Source organism: Lygodium microphyllum, chromosome 2 (assembly GCF_053477565.2).
Source record: "Lygodium microphyllum isolate KBCC chromosome 2, Lygodium_microphyllum_v1.1.10, whole genome shotgun sequence".
NCBI lineage: Eukaryota > Viridiplantae > Streptophyta > Polypodiopsida > Schizaeales > Lygodiaceae > Lygodium > Lygodium microphyllum.
This window is the reverse complement of record NC_141136.1, coordinates 106787802-106803803: the sequence shown is the minus strand read 5'-3', so window position 1 is coordinate 106803803 and position 16002 is coordinate 106787802. Positions and strand designations below refer to the sequence as shown.

Below are 16002 nucleotides of genomic sequence, written 5' to 3'. Positions count from 1 at the left end.
TTTCATGTGGCTATAGTTTCATCACTGAAGCCACAATACCAAACCCTTCCTTCTTCTTTAAGAACCAATGGTAGGCAATCAACGAAGCTTTATAACCTCATCATCCCTTCCTAAGACAAGGAAAGCCATTTTTAGGCTACCCATGAAATCAACAACATTCTCTCTTGGGTGACCAAAGAAACTTGGAAATGTAGTGATTGCGACATTATTGTCATTCAATGTAGAAAAAGGATGAAGAAGCTAAATAAATAGTATATTTTTCACAAAGTGGTAAATTGCCAAATGAAAATCATGACACCAATATAATTTTGGTAGTTAATGATGGGAAGGATAAATGTCTCCACCGAAGCATTAATCTCATCTAGTCTTTACAACTCAAACATGAGAGGTATACATTGTTGAAAATGGATTTTTCTACTAAAGATGATATGAAGTGATAAATGTTTTGGGTAATATTTCTTATTTATAGACCCCATCCATTGCTCTTTATGGTCCTTTCTATTAGTAAATAATAGCTACATGTGTTTGTGTAGGCAAAACAAATATTTTTAAGACCAAGGTTTCCAAATTCAAGCATTCCATGCATTCTTTTGAGAGGTTTGGTGCTTGTCTTATGCATATAATGTTGTTGAAACACCATTGGTTTAAAAATAAAATTCCTCCAAAAAAAGATGGCTTTTTTGAGAGAATCTAAATCCAATGCAAACATGCAGAGTTCCTTTTTCCAGCTTTCCTGCTATGATTTCTTAGCAATGTTAAGCTTTTGTGCTGCCCACAACTTTTGATGGTTTCATTTCATTGTTGTGACTCTTATACTCCTACATTGTGGATCTTGGAGTGACGTTTTTTGCCTTCTATGCCATTTTGTAGTTAAATGAGGTTTAATGTGGCTCAACATTTGCTAGTCTTGCACTAACAAACCTTCATGGTGTGCATGTCAATATTAGTTTGGAACTGCTCCTTTTGTACATTAGTTTGGTCCCCATGGAGATTCCCTTTCTATGACAATACTTTATACATTGTTTGCCTAGTCTCTCTTTGAAAAACACACAAAAGTATATAATTAAGTCCCTCAAATGAATTCTTGCTTTGCAAGGAACTAACTATAATTACAACACGTATACAATTATACGTATTAACAAAGATAGATGGAGGTGTAACAATACTACATTTAGGTGCACGCACGTGCACACACACACACACACGGATAACACTATCAACGTCACACAAATTAATGGAGTGTTGCATATATACAAAAGTATGTTGTCTATTTAGACTGTTAGCAGATAAGATTTGTCGCATGCTTCTATGAATAATCTCACCAAATAGGCTTTTCACTGTTGTGGGATTTTATAGTTTACATGCATAGCACTTCATGCATTGCAAGTACATTGCGCTATTCTTAATCTAGAGTTTTTTCATGGGCAATCTATAAGCTTACCAAGAGAGTGTCATGAAGTTAGTTTGGAAATATGTGATATTGCCACTTTATCAAGTTTAATACTATTTTCACCTTAAAATCAATTGAGTACAAACTAAGCTTGGAGTTGAAGGATATAAAGAAAATCCAAATATACTAGTAACATCTTTATAATATAAAAAAATATCCGTAAGTTATGTTATGGGGTTGATTAATGGTCTTGACATTGGATAATCTTTTTAGAGAGGCATAAGTCTAGTATTTGCAATGTCAAATTAATTTCATAACCCATGTGTGTTCAATGACAAGCTTGTTTGTGACCATCTCAATTACCTTGTGACGAACCTAAACTTCAGAATTTCTATCTTGGTGAAAGGTTAGAAACTATTTTCAAAGCTATGTTTTTATACTTGTCCCTCCAATCTATATTATTTTATAATTGACAATTTTCACAAACGTAAAACCTAACCTACATGGGAAGTGTACAATACTCTTGAACCCATTTGTTTATTTTTGAATAAAAAGGCCTTACAAAATCCCTTCAAATGAAAACAATGAAAAAACAAATGACGTTGAAAATAGTATATGCAATCTTGATTATAAGACGGAGAATATGTCCCTTCTTTATTGCATCTTGCACAAGAAAAGCCTTATCTACAATTGTTCAAGGCATCTCTCTCTCTCTCTCTCTCTCTCTCTCTCTCTCTCTCTCTCTCTCTCTCTCTCTCTCTCTCTCTCTCTCTCTCTCTCTCTCTCTCTCTCTCTCTCTCTCTCTCTCTCTCTCTCTCTCTCTCTCTCTCTCTCTCTCTCTCTCTCTCTCTCTCTCTCTCAGGTGGAAAGTTTTGATATGGCAAAAAGGTTAATACGATGGAACAATCTTTACGAATGCAAATGTGAAGATGTTGAGGCAGCTAGCCGCCAAGTGGCTAGCTCACATAGGATCATGCGAGATATGGCTAGTGGGCAACAACATCGAGGATCTTGAGGAAGGGAAGGTTGTCGAGTTGCAATGGGGGTTATTGGTTCTAGCCGACATTCAAGAGGTGCATAGATGGTAGGCTACCCAGTATGGGTGGAATGGGGCCAATACGGGAGTTGCCATAAAGGTCTATCCATGTATCAGATTAATGGGCATGGCATCATGGCTTGTGTGGGTAGAAGGCTGCAAGAGGTGACAAGAGATGATTCTTGGCTTCTACCTAGTCTTGGTGGAGCTCTCCCTCAACCTCCTCTAGCCCTACCTCTTTCTTTATCCTGCACAACCCTACCCTTGTGCTTGCCAGCATCACCACCCCCATCCTCGTACTCACCCTTTGCATCTAGTCCTTTAGTAAGTCCAACCATGTTGTTGCAAACCTCTTTAACCCCCTATCTCACATGGGTGACCTTTGCAACTACTCCCAACTACAACTTGTGGACGATCTGTTTTGATGAGCCTCTTCTCCATGCAAAATCAAACTCCCTCTAGTAGATATCATACTCAGCCAATCGCCATGGGTATTGTTGATCTTATCTCATTTTCCATCATGTGCATGTGTGTACATACACATGCACATATGTGCTTTCATGGGTTTGACCTCTTGGTATTTTGCTAATCACTTATTTTTCACTCTTGAACTACATATTCATCAAACATTAGGTAATTTTAAATGAAAAGGAGGTGGCTTGCAATAATATTATAATATAGTGTGTACATGAAGAAACATATTAAGATGCAATTATAAACACATTCACTAAATGTGTATTAAATCCCTTTGCTCACATATAATATTTAGTTTGTGTGAATGTGCTCTCCCTTAAACTTACAAAGTTTTGCATAGTTGGATCTATATGTAGGTTGCATGAAGATGAGGAGGATGAATCTATGATAGTTTAGGGCGTCACCCATGAGGGTATTGCACCTGCCATGGGGCTATTCTTTTTATGCTTTGTTTTTTAAGGGAGTGAGCTGAGAGTGGAAGCACACAAGCAAAAGCAATAGCTATGGTGAGAGAGAGAGAGAGAGAGAGAGAGAGAGAGAGAGATATATATATATATATATAACTAACATGTGGGAACTCCAACAATCACAATGTGTGACTGACCTTCCCTTTATTTAAATGTCATTGAAAGAATAAAGAATGAAGTGACAGTGATGGAGTGCCCGCCACCTACAGTGTATAAGTGTGTGAGTACTATTAGTGTAGTAATAGACGGGTGACTAAACATAGGTGCCTTTACCCCCAACAATTTACACTTAAAGGCAAATGTGTCCCTAGTGAGGAGAGAACAATAAAAAAATGACAAAGTACAAATGTACATAAGTACAATAAGACGAGAAAAGATGTCATCTCATCCAATGCCTATCAACTTTCTAAGGAAGGCAAAACACTTCACTGAGAGAATTTTCATGAGCAAAGCTGTAGAATTTTGGTTTGTTGAGATCTTAATAAGGTTAGTAGACTTGTCCTCAACGACCTCTTAGATAAAGTGGTAACGCACCTCAATGTGTTTCATCTTTGCATGGAAGACTAGATTCTTGGCTAACTGGATAGCACTCATAGAATCTGAATGTAGTATAGGGACCACATCAATAATATCGAGGTCTGCCAGCCTAACTAGAAAGCCTCCTTACAAGCCTCAATGGCTGCAATATACTCGACCTTAGTAGTAGAGAGGGTCATGCATTTTTGCACCCTAGACATACAAGAAACAACACCTCCAACAAAGTTGAAGACAAAGCTAGAGATGGACTTTCTACAATCTACATGTCTTGCATAATCAGAGTCAATGTATCCCATGACTTTTGTATCACAGCCACCATAACATATGCACATAGTTGTTATGGCTTTCAGGTTCCTCATAATACCCTGAATGGTATTCTAATGTCGTCTGCCAAGTGTAGCCATATAGCGTGCCATAACTCCCACTGCAAATGCTATGTCAAGACGAGTGGCTATCATGGTATATATCAAATTGCCCATGTTGGATGCATAAGGGATCTTGGCCATCTTGACCTTCTGCTCATCAGACTAACTAACCTTCGTATGGGAAGGTAGAGGATAACCAATAAGTTTACCATCCTGCATATGAAACTGCTCAATGACTTTATGGATATACTCCTTCTGTGACAGATAAAGGAGCCCCTTAGAGCGATCGTGCATGCTACACATTCCAAGAATGTGTGAGGCCTACCATGTCCTTCATCTCAAAGCTCTTCTTGAGCTAAAATTTCAAGGCATACAACTCATTATAAGCTCTCCCAACAATAAGCATATCATCCACATAGAGTACCAAAATCATAAGGTTGCCATCACGAGCCTTCTTCTGTATAAGCATAGATCCATAACACTACTACTATATCCTTGTGGATGCATAAAAGCATCAAATTTATTGTACCATTCCCTATGCGCATGCTTAAGGCCATAAAGGCTCTTTCTCAACTTGTACACTGGGTGTTCCCTGCCTTTTTCTTCAAAGCCCTTAGGTTGTTGCATACAGATCTCGTCATGTAATTCCCCATGTAAAAAAAGTCATCTTTATATCCATTTGATAAAAAGTCCAAATCTAATTGAGCAACCAATGCTAGTCCCAAGTGTAGAGTTATCATTTTGGCCATAAGAGAAAATACTTCATTAAAGTCAACACCATATTTATGCTTGAAACCCTTAACTATCAATCTAGCCTTATAAGCGAGCTTGGGACATCTAGGGATAATTTTTAGTTTGTATACCCATTTGCATGGGAATGCCTTCTTGCTACTAGGCAAAGGAACCAAATCCCATGTGTGGTTAGTTTGTAAGGAGTCAAACTCCAACTACATAGCCCTGTTCCACGAGTGACTATCATCTCTATGCATGGTCTCATCATAAGAGAGAGGCTCACCTGCATTTGTCACTATAACATAATCCATGGGGGGTGTAAAGCACTCAGGCTAATATCTAACTTTAGTAGAGCATCTCAAAGTAGGTTGATCCTACACAATAGGTAGGGCTTGGGCCATTAGAGCATCAGCTGTGTTGCAAGCTATCTAGCTGGCTATATGGGAAACAAGAGGCTCCTCTTAAAAGATCACTCTACCTACCTTAACCACCTACTCAAGCTATTTATGCATATTTTCATCGTGGAAAATAACATCATAGCTGTGAATAACCTTGTGAGCTTGCAGATCCCATATGCAATAGCCCATCTCACTTGCATCCCCATAACTAAGAAAGATGCATTTCATAGACTTAGCATCCAACTTATTGCACTTGTTCTTGAAAACATGGCAGAATGCCTTGCAACCAAAGACACACAAATGAGCATATGAGGGAGGTTTCCCAGTTCAAACCTCCTCTGCAACCTGATAATAAAAAACAGTGCAAGGGGATTGGTTAATCAAGTATATGGTAGTAGTAACTACCTCAACCCAAAAGTGTTGTGGTAAGCCTACCTGGCTAAGCATGGGCTCTCTCTCTCTCTCTTGAATCATTCTATCCATGCGTTCGGCAATATCATTCTAGGGAGAGGTGTAAGGGGCGGTTAACTGCACGCTTGATATCCCGCTCATCACAAAATTATTCAAAAGATTTTGAGACATACTCATCCCTATTATCAAATCTTAGGCATTTTAGCCTATACCCAAATCGGTTCTCAACAAGAGCAAGACAACGTTGAAAGGTAGACAAGACATCCGATTTCTACTTAATAGGGTAAGCCTAGACCTTATGCGAGTAATCATAAATGAATGTGACAAAGTGCTTCACACCACCTAGCGATTGACAAGACATAGGATCACATACATCTGAATGAACTCTAGATAAAGGCTCACCCATGCACTTAATGCTATACTTTTTATGTGTACTATGTATCTACCTGACATATAAACAATGATCACAAGGCTCAAAACACTTATAATCTAGGGATGGAAGATACTCCAAACTGATAAATATTTTTATTCCTTTCAAAGACATGTGCACGAGGCAATAATGCCAAAGAGACACATGTGGAACAACAGCCATCACAACCAAATCATGGTCAACTAACCTAGATACAAGCAAAGGATAAAGGGTGCCAGTAGAGATAAGGTTTTTCGTGAGAGCTAATATATGATGTACATCATGAAGAGTGAACATGCTGTTTAAACCAAAACACAGTTGAACATCACCAATACCAACTATCTCCAATGCCAAGTCATTACCCAAACGGACATATCTAGTCATACCGCGATAGAAGTGAAACCACTTTCTATGACGCTTAGATTTGTTTCTCGATGGACCACTAAAATGTGCTTGGACAATCGGTAGGCGGGCACGTTACACTCTCATGCACAATTGTGCTCTTGTCATGCAATTGTTATGGAAAAATATTAAAATTTCAAAGCTATTGACTTGAAGACTTTGAGCAACTTTCTTGTTTGTTTGTTTTATCTTTTGCAAGGTGCTACTATTAGAAATACAACATAGGACTAGCTATTTTCAAGCATTGAAATTTAAATATAACAATAGCGAAATACTTGAGAACAAGCACTCAAGAATGTAGATATAGAATGTTGTCAACGAAACTTGATTGCATGTGCCATATTAGTTCTTTTTTTGAGTAGATGTAAAATTTGGAAGATGCATCAAGGGATGTGCCGAGGGTTTGAACTTCTAGATGCTTAAATGAGTGCGAAAAAATGTTCTTTAGTGTATTTTTCCTAGCTGGATTTTTAAAAAACTGATTGAAATTCACAATTGACAAATTTTTAGATACTTTGGTTATTAAACCGACTAAGGTCATATTTTTTCCCTCAAAAGGTGGTCACATTTCAACCTCTTCCTTTTTTCCATTGGATAGGAAAAAGCTTTTTAGTGTAAGGCTTAAACTAAAACTACTGGCCCTGCCAAGACCCATGGTTTTGTGGCTGGAAAGTTTTCATTTTTGAATAAAATGAAATGGCACTATAGTAATAAAGGGCGTAGGTAAATAGGTAAAGAGAACATAAAACGGGCGTCTTCGACTAGGTCTCTTTCTTTGTTTGTGTGCACAGTAGGGTTTTGTTTAGAGCGGAGTAAGGTTTCAATTTCGACCCGAGCCTCTCCTGCTCCACCCACGGGTCTGCAGAAGCAACCAAGCTCTGCGTTCCAGGTAATTTTTTCCTTTTCGTTCTGTCGTTTATGTTCCTTGTAATGGCAGGGTATTTGGCTTTGCTGCATCTCGTTCGATCTCTGCGTTGTTTTCTGGAATTGCACGGAGATCACTCTTGACGCTTGTAAAAGCCGCTGTCTATGAAGACAGCGAAGATCTTTAGTTCAATCGATCGTTTGAACAAAATCCAGGAACCTCTGTACCTTGTTAAAACAGCCGGTATCATACGAAGTGATGAGCCTGAACACAGCGTTTTTCGTATTCTAGCTTCTCAGAATCGCCATGGCCTTGTTTTCCTTTCTGGTATGGTAGGGTTACCGATTCGTCCGGGTTTGAATGTGAAATTACGGTGCTGATTATTTCGGGTTGTCTAGAAGGAATGATTTGAAGCAGATATATAAATTTCTGAAAACCTGAAGTTTTTCTATGATGTACTCATTCGTTTGGAAGAAAAGCCAATCCTATGGAGTAGAATGCACATGCAAAAAAAGCTTGGAGCAGAGTCAAAAACCGCCAGATGTATGTATGTGTCTCTGGAGTTATCAGCAATATAGGCTGCAGCAATTATGTATATCTGTCACGGGTAGGCTCATAAGTTCAACTTATGGATCAGATTGTTTACATTGCCTGCCAGTCCTTTGTTATAGGGTATGTGTTGCAAATCCGTGTGGACAGGAACAGTTCTGCAGATTTGGACAGGAACAGTTCTGCAGAAATCTGCACTAGAACTCAGTTGTTCGTGGTGACCAATGCCTTTTAAAAGGCAATATCTGTTTTACACAGTTTCTCAGCAAAGTTGTGAACACTATTTGCCCTCTATGGTCAAGTCTCACTACTTTATACTGCAGTTTGGAGCTTTATTGGTTGTGTGTTGTGGTTGTGGTGCATTAACACTACCAGGGGTTTCCAGCTGCGTTGAACCTCCTCTTTCTTTTTTGGATCTTCACAAAGCCACTTTTGTAGTTTGGAATGAGTCCTTGTCTAAGAGGAGCAAATATTAAAATATTAACTAAGATTAAATAATTAACTGTGATATGAGGAGTAGGACCTCTGTGCTCGGGAACTATGTTGATTGAAAAGTGCAAATACAAATAGTGTCTTGTTGGTAGAAGATAGTACCAGGAAGTAGTGCCATAGGGAAAGACTGGTGTTGAGAACACAGTGTAAGGCATAACCTTTTTGTGCACACTGTATGAAGGTAATATTCATGTATTTTGGCCAGCTTCTGTAGAGACATACTTAGCTTGAAACATGTAAGGGCAACTTAAGTCCTCATTGCTTACCAACCACAATTGATTGGTAATTTCAGGAACTCCTCTTAAACAATTAATGTGATCTTATTCACAGAGCTACAAGTATTGATATCATTTGGTTGTTTCAATTTAAATGGTGATGGGATGGGTTGAGATAGCCGTTCACATCTCCTACCTTCTAGTGTGTTATCAGTGTTGGGATTGGAACTCGCCTACAGCGGACATGACAGGATATTAGTAGTGGCAGTGCTCTTTGACTTCCATTTTAACTTGTAGCTGTAATGCAATTCATTTAACTTGAGTGAGTATTTGGTTGTAGACATGGTGGGTTTGTAGCCGTTCACATCTCCTACCTTCTAGTGTGTTATCAGTGTTGGGATTGGAACTCGCCTACAGCTGACATGACAGGATATTAGCAGTGGCAGTGCTCTTTGACTTCCATTTTAACTTGTAGCTGTAATGAAATTCATTTAAATTGAGTGAGTCTTTGGTTGTAGACATGGTGGGTTTGTAATTGTAAAATGGAAAATAGAGCAGCTGTTCCTCTCCTCATTAAAATCCTTACAGATCTTGCACAGGTTATTTTCAGAGGCTTAAAGACTCATGAGGACTGAAAAAGTTTCAACCCCAGAGAAAGTTGGGAAAACCAAGTTGAATCCAAGGGTTTTCTTTGATATACTAATTGGTAATGAACCAGTAGGGAGACTTGTAATGGAGGTAATGGTCTGTAAGCCTTTGGACTTGTGCATTAAAGAGTGTTCTATTAAATAAGATTTTGAAATCCTGTAGCCCAGGCATTATGCAGGTAATTTCAACCTGATTGTTCAGTTCTGACGGTGTTATATTTTGAAATCAGCTCTTTTCAGACACTGTTCCGAACACTGCAGAGAATTTTCGGGCTCTATGCACAGGTATTGCACTTGACAAGTTGAAAATAGAGTGCTTTCAGGCTTGCTTCAATGTGCTATTACATGTGCTTTATATTTTTGGGGCCCTGAGGTTTCTTGAAACCACCTGTCAAAAGTGGTGACAACAAGGTTTTTCTGAATGTGAGAGAATTTTAAGATGTGAAAGCCCCTTGAAATGAATAGTGAGCTTCAAGATTCTGGCCCGTGCACTGACATCTACTTTACAAGTACTAAGGACTAAGGACTAAGGACTACCTTGTTCAGCCTGTAATCTTATACCTATGGGAAATATGGTGTATAACCAAAATGCATGTTGGAAAGTGCAGTGGTTTGATAGAAAACTAACCTTAGAACAGTTGGTTGAAATGCTGTATCAGCTCCAGGAGTAGGGAGAGGAATACCTTGTCTTTGCAACAGTAGCATAAGGTTAAGATGATGCCAAAGAGGAAACGCTGTATCAGCGCTGGGAGTCGGGAGAGGAATAAATTGTGTATGCAACAGTAGTATAAGGTGAAGATGATGTCAAAGAGGATTTGGTTTTGAATCTACCTACTTCTGAAAGCTAAATCTGCCTTATGTTGTTACATTAGCCAGCTCTCAACATGAAACACTTACATGCATCAAAGTATGAACGAGTTTTTTAAAACCTGAGTAACTTTGAGGCCTTTCCTTGGCTTCAGTGCATCAATGGTTTGATTAAGTTTTATCCTGGTAACTTTACTCACATGCTGGCATGCAGGTGAGAAGGGCATTGGACGAAGTACAAAGAAGCCTTTACACTATAAGGGAAGCATATTTCATCGAGTCATCAAGGGGTTTATGGCACAAGTACATAAGATTCACCGGTTTTCTGTTTGAACTTATAAACCAATTGTTTTTTCTACTTGTGACTAATGCTTCTATGTTATACACAGGGGGGTGACTTTTCCAAGAAGGATGGTAAGTTAGTGGTGCCTTTTTATATGTCAAATTTTTAAGTGCCTTCATGTAAATACTATGATTTCAAAGCATGCAAGGAAAAAAAGGATATGAGTTATATTATGGGCTTTAAGCAGTAATTGATTCCTTAGATGCTGATATCAACCATCTCCTCGATGCAGGGACTGGAGGGGAAAGCATATATGGAGGAAAATTTCCTGGTAAATGCAGTAGAGGTTCTGTCCAATATTCTATGCCAGGTTGGATGAAGGGGATCAGGAATAGATATTCTATTGCCTATTCAGATCTGGTGGTTTTGTTTTGTAGATGAGAACTTCATCCACAGTCACTCTGAGCGAGGGGTTTTATCAATGGCAAATGCCGGCCGTAATACAAACGGCTCTCAGTTTTTCTTGACTTTTGGACCTGCTCCACATTTGGATGGGTAGGATACTTATCTATGATATTTTCAAGTAAAGCTGTTATGAGCATAACTTTTTTGATGTTGCATTTGCACTAGGAATATGCTTACATGCCAATGCATAATTTATACTTTGCTCTGCTTGATTTGATATCTAGCGTTGCTTTTGTTTGAATGCCCCCAATTATCGTCTCAACTGCTATGGCAGAGGAGTTGGCCCTTGAAATAAGTTCTCTGTTTGACTGGTCTATTGTGACAATTTTTTGTAGGCCAGCAAGACACATTTCTTACATGTCGTCACACATGATCTAAGTGATGGGGTGAGACTAATACTTGTATGCATATATTAAGCCCATTGACTTGTTTCTCTTTCTCTGTTTGTTTATTATACTAGCTCTTTGATCGCATTAAAATGTTAAATTGTATGTGCTGTAGTATGCCAAAAAATATCTAACTAGGTGCGTAAATGCATACCTGTGGAATATGACTCTATGGAATGAGAAGCTTAAAGGGTGATCAATGTGTGCAGGAAGCACGTAGTGTTTGGTAAAGTCGTGGATGGGATGGATGTTTTGGCCAAAATAGAGTTGCAGCCAACTGGCCCAATGGACAGACCAGAGAATACCATTAAAATTGTGAAATGTGGGGTTCTATCACAAGGAAAGGAAAATGGTGTTATCGAACATGGTACATATGTTTCTAGCGCATTTATTATCAATTTCCATGTTAATTAGATGAAAAGTTGCTTAATTTTAGATGAAAAGTTACTTAATTTTCTTCTGAATACAGAGAAGAAGAAAGGGAAAAAGTCACGGAGGAAGGATGCTGTCTTGAGTGATGAGGAGGTCCATGGATCGAGGAGGAAGAGACGCAAACGGCATTTGAAAGAGAGAAGCAAGAGGAAGAAAAGAAGATACTACTCTGATTCAGACTCTGAAAGCTCTGATTCAGATGACAGTTCAGATAGTAGCTCAGATTATGAGACATCGTCATCAGAAGTCAGCTCCTCAAGTGAAGATGATCGCAGACGGCGGAAGAGAAAGTACTCTAGAAGGGCAAGAAGAAAGCAGTTGAAGAGGAGGAGGAGGAAGCATAAAGATAGAAAACGAAGTCGAAGAAGCAAAAAATCTAGGAGACGATACAAGTGGTATGAAACATATAGCTGTGGATTGTCACCATTGCGATGTTAGCTCGTAAGCTGTTTGCTTTGTCTGTATGTTGTCTGATCATATTGCTTCTAACAGGAGCTCAGAGAGTGATTACAGTGATAGTGACAGTGGCAGCTACAGCAGTGATAGCGACAGTGACAGTGACAGTGATAGCTGCAGTGAAAGTGCCAGTGAGCTAGAGACTGCTAAGCCCAGCAAAGCCAAAAGTGCTACTGATACTGGCAGTGATCTTAGCGAGCAAGTTGTGAAAAGAAATACTGTAACAGACTTACTTGAAGGAGCTCCTGCAGTTGTTGGTATGTATTTGAAATTCTACAGGAGTATGCAGAGTTGTTAGAGTTCTATTGAATGTGCTGATTGCTGCAGGGAATGGGTTGAATGCTGGAGTTCCATCAGAGATGCAGCCTATGGAAGATGAAAAAGGAAAAGAAACATATGAACTAACTTACAAAGAAGGCCAGGCAGAAGATGGTGAAGTGCGAGAAGAAGTACATGAAGTACATGAAACAGCAGAAATTCAAGAGGGTAGAAAGTCGGTAGAAAGAATGAAAAGTGTATCCCCACCTGTAAACATCAATCGAGAGCAAAGCAGATCCAGGTTTTGCTGCTTTCTTCTGCAGTAGAATGTGGTAATAGTATTGTTTGTGTTGAGGTGCTTTTATGTTTGGTTTATGATTTTGGCTTAATTTGCATTTGCACAGGAGGCAGAGCTCTAGCCCAAAACAGAGCCCAAGCAGGAGTGTTAGCTCTAAGAGGAGTACAAGCAGAAGCCCTAGTCCTATGAGTAGGCCTGATAGAAGCCTGAGCCGAAGTCTCAGCCCTGAAAGAAGTCCAAGTAGAAGTGCAGATAGAAGTTTGAGCAAAAGTCCCATGGAAAAACGAAAGATTCAACATAAAAGTTGGTCTAAAAACCGAAGCTGGAGTCCAATGCCAGCAAAGGCAAGGCAATCAAGCCGCAGTCGGAGTCCATTGCCTGAAAAGAAGAGTCCAGTGCCAGCTCTGGCAGCAAGGTCCAGAAGTGCATCACTAAGTCCAGAAGGTACTCCCAAAAGGATCAGAAGGGGAAGAGGATTCACTGCACAATATTCTCGCGCACGACATTATCGCACTCCTTCTATTGAGCGTGCCTCTCCTCCATCATATAGATATGGTGATCGATATGCACGGAGATCAACATTAGATCGGGACCGTGACAGGTTTGTGCACTTGGTCTTCTTTGCTTTGCTCTTGTGGAACATGTGTATTTTCTTTGCAGTTTGTGAATGAGACGAGACCTTCATGTCTTTCATGGGAACATCTGTTTTGCATAGTTGATGAATATTGGGGGGAGTACTGGAAGGTAGAGGATAGAAGAGGGGAGTGAATGAAAAAGGGGAAAACACTTCAACTAGGAACTCAAGTCTGATTTGCAACCTGTATGATTTTTCAAACATGGGAGACAGATCATGCAATTAGGTCCTAGCTGAGTCCCTCCTCGTCATATCTAAAAAGTTTTTATAAAATTTCAGTATAGTAAATATCTCTGCAGGGTTTGACCAATTTTGCAGGACCCGACCGGTTTCTTTTCTTTGTTGTAGATGCTATGGTGCCTGGGGGCTGACTGGTTATCTTCCTTGTGGCTGGTGCTGCTTGTGAGAAGTGTATGCAGTTGCCTAGGGGCTGGCTGGTTGTCAATCTGTATAAACCCAGAAGCTACTAAGATTGTTCACAGTAATAAAGAGGTCTAGCTGCCAACAGGCTTACTGTTCATATGAGAGTACGACTAGGAAGTTTTAGCAGCTGAATACCCTGGCTTCACTGATATTGTGCTGTCATCTTCTATTCCTACTCTTTAATTTGATCCTGGCTATGCATGGGTGATGGAAGGGTGTCATGAAGCCTGAATAGCGATTTTGATCCATTTACAGTTGACGGAGTGCCCAGGTCAAAGAGGAACAGGGAGGCATTAGTGGGGAGTTTTACTCCATCTGCCCTGGGACCTCTTTACCTATGATTGGCAGTTTGTTAAACTAGTAGCAAAGCTATGTCCAACTAAACTTGGGCATCTTAGTTTTGAAATTGGCTTAAAAGAGGAATAGCTTGGAATAGAGCTATTCTAATTGTGCTCAGTTGGAGGGTGTCCAAACATTTGGTTTATGACATTCCACTCAAAGCCTTCTATACTTGCATGCTGTAATCACTATGTAGTGCACACATATATGCAAATGGTTAAGCACTTTTTCCTATTTTTGGTTAGAAAGGTAGTAGCAAGCAGTTTGTGGATGTATGGCCACCCTATGGTTGAGGAGGTTGAACTTCTCTTGGTCTGCAGGTATGGCAGTTATAGAAGTTATCGGGACAGGTCACCACTCCCTCGGCGTTACAGGAGCAGTCCTAGGAGGAGAACACCGCCAAGGTAAAGATTTAGATATTGTATGGAAATTTTGTTGTAATGATCTCAAGAAGGTGGCTGGATCTATGGAGTCTCTGATGTCATGGTTGTCTACCTGGTCCAGGTACAGGAGAAGTCGGAGCAGAAGCATCAGTCACAGCCTCAGTCGAAGTTATTCACGCAGTCCCACTCCTGTCAATCGACGTGCTCGAAGCAGGAGAGGCCACAACAGAAGCCGAAGTCCAACTCCTGTTAGATACCGAGCCAGTGATCGCAGGACCAGCTCAGTTCGTAGCCGTTCCAAGGACAGTCGTTCCTCCAGAGGTAGGAAAGGGCGGTCTCCAAGCCCCAGCTCTTCAGAGTCGCTCTCTCCTGTAAGGTCTCCTTCTGTAAGTTCATCATCTCAAGATAGAGGCAAAACCAGGTCACTTACACCTAAGAAAATTCGGACTCCTCAGAGTAGGTCTCACTCGAGATCTGCCACAGGAAATCGCAGCCTAGTTTCTTATGGGGGTGGAAGCCCAGAGTCACTTTCAAGATAGCACTATATTGGGAGTGATGACTTGGCTTAAGTTTGTTACGGCATTCACTCCAGGCAGGCAGTTGTATTTTTTAAGTATGCTGCTCACGGCGTGCATGCATTGTGCGGCCATGAAGTCAGTTTCTATGTAGGTTCTAAACAAGTATATCAGATCATTGCTATATTGGTGAAACAAAAGCTTGCATGTATTCATAGTCATAATGCACATTGTACTGTGGAGTGCTCACTGTCAGCTCCACACGTTTATTAAATGGGTTTATGTGAAAATAAATTGAAATGCTTGAGAGTAAAGAAGTTGTGTTCAGTAGTCGGAACTAGTGGTTGCTGTGACATGTGAAAATTGTGAATCAGCAGTTTATGGATTGCCCATGGGTGTTGTTTAAGTTTAATTAGGCTACTCTTGTAATAATCGTCAAACTGGCTATCATTCCCTTTGACCTTGGATCTTTTGCCTTGCATGAATGTTGTTGTGTTAGTCCTAGCATGTCCAAGAATCACAATCTCTGTCCCACTTGTCCAGACCATACATGGTATCGAGAATGGCCCTCAAAGATGATAGAATTGAAGTACAACACTAGTAACAGGGTGCTCACATGTTGGAGAGGATAAAACTGAAGTGGCATATGTCCATTCCGTTATGGATGGAATGGGGTATTGCATCTTTAATATGTTAATCTTTGTTGTGGGGACTTAAAAACTGTTATATGCCAATCTTTGTTTTGTGGGGACTTGAAACACCAAACATGAAAATGAGTGTGATACATTGTTGGACAAGTAATATGATCCCCTTGTTAGCTTTGAGTGTCATTGAGATCTTTGGGCTTTCCAAGTGAGACCAATTTGCAGGGGCCAGGCAAGTGGTTTTGGTAACCATTTTGTTTAGGAGTCTATGCATTTTTTTTTTGGTTTTT

The 16002-nt window shown here is 39.9% G+C and overlaps 1 protein-coding gene across 8 annotated transcripts; it reads left to right on the top strand.

The window, feature by feature from the left end:
• Window positions 1-7354: 7354 nt before the first annotated feature.
• On the top strand, window positions 7355-15385 carry LOC148040155 (uncharacterized). Of its 8 annotated transcripts, none has more exons than XM_087697120.1 (14): window positions 7355-7510; window positions 9342-9480; window positions 9620-9674; window positions 10411-10499; window positions 10586-10610; window positions 10772-10810; window positions 10917-11034; window positions 11540-11697; window positions 11800-12157; window positions 12255-12475; window positions 12546-12777; window positions 12881-13375; window positions 14491-14574; window positions 14675-15383. In XM_087697120.1, exons 2-14 carry the CDS (start codon window positions 9367-9369, stop codon window positions 15090-15092), a joined length of 2406 nt encoding a protein of 801 aa, XP_087553246.1. In that variant the 5' UTR covers window positions 7355-7510; window positions 9342-9366; the 3' UTR covers window positions 15093-15383. The 8 variants fall into 8 exon arrangements, with proteins under 8 accessions (XP_087553246.1, XP_087553263.1, XP_087553242.1 ...); XM_087697137.1 differs by having other exon boundaries at window positions 7360-7510; window positions 9331-9480; window positions 12576-12777; window positions 14675-15385; XM_087697116.1 differs by having other exon boundaries at window positions 7360-7510; window positions 9331-9480.
• The last annotated feature ends 617 nt before the right edge of the window (window positions 15386-16002 follow it).

What these genes read in the sequence shown, in the direction of transcription:
- LOC148040155 (XM_087697120.1), top strand. Translation starts at nt 9,367, where the DNA reads ATGAGGACTGAAAAAGTTTCAACCCCAGAGAAAGTTGGGAAAACCAAG. An exon ending in ATATGGAGGAAAATTTCCTG is followed by an intron (nt 10,811 to 10,916) that starts GTAAATGCAGTA and finishes TTTGTTTTGTAG; the next exon opens with ATGAGAACTTCATCCACAGT. An exon ending in CCTGCTCCACATTTGGATGG is followed by an intron (nt 11,035 to 11,539) that starts GTAGGATACTTA and finishes CAATGTGTGCAG; the next exon opens with GAAGCACGTAGTGTTTGGTA.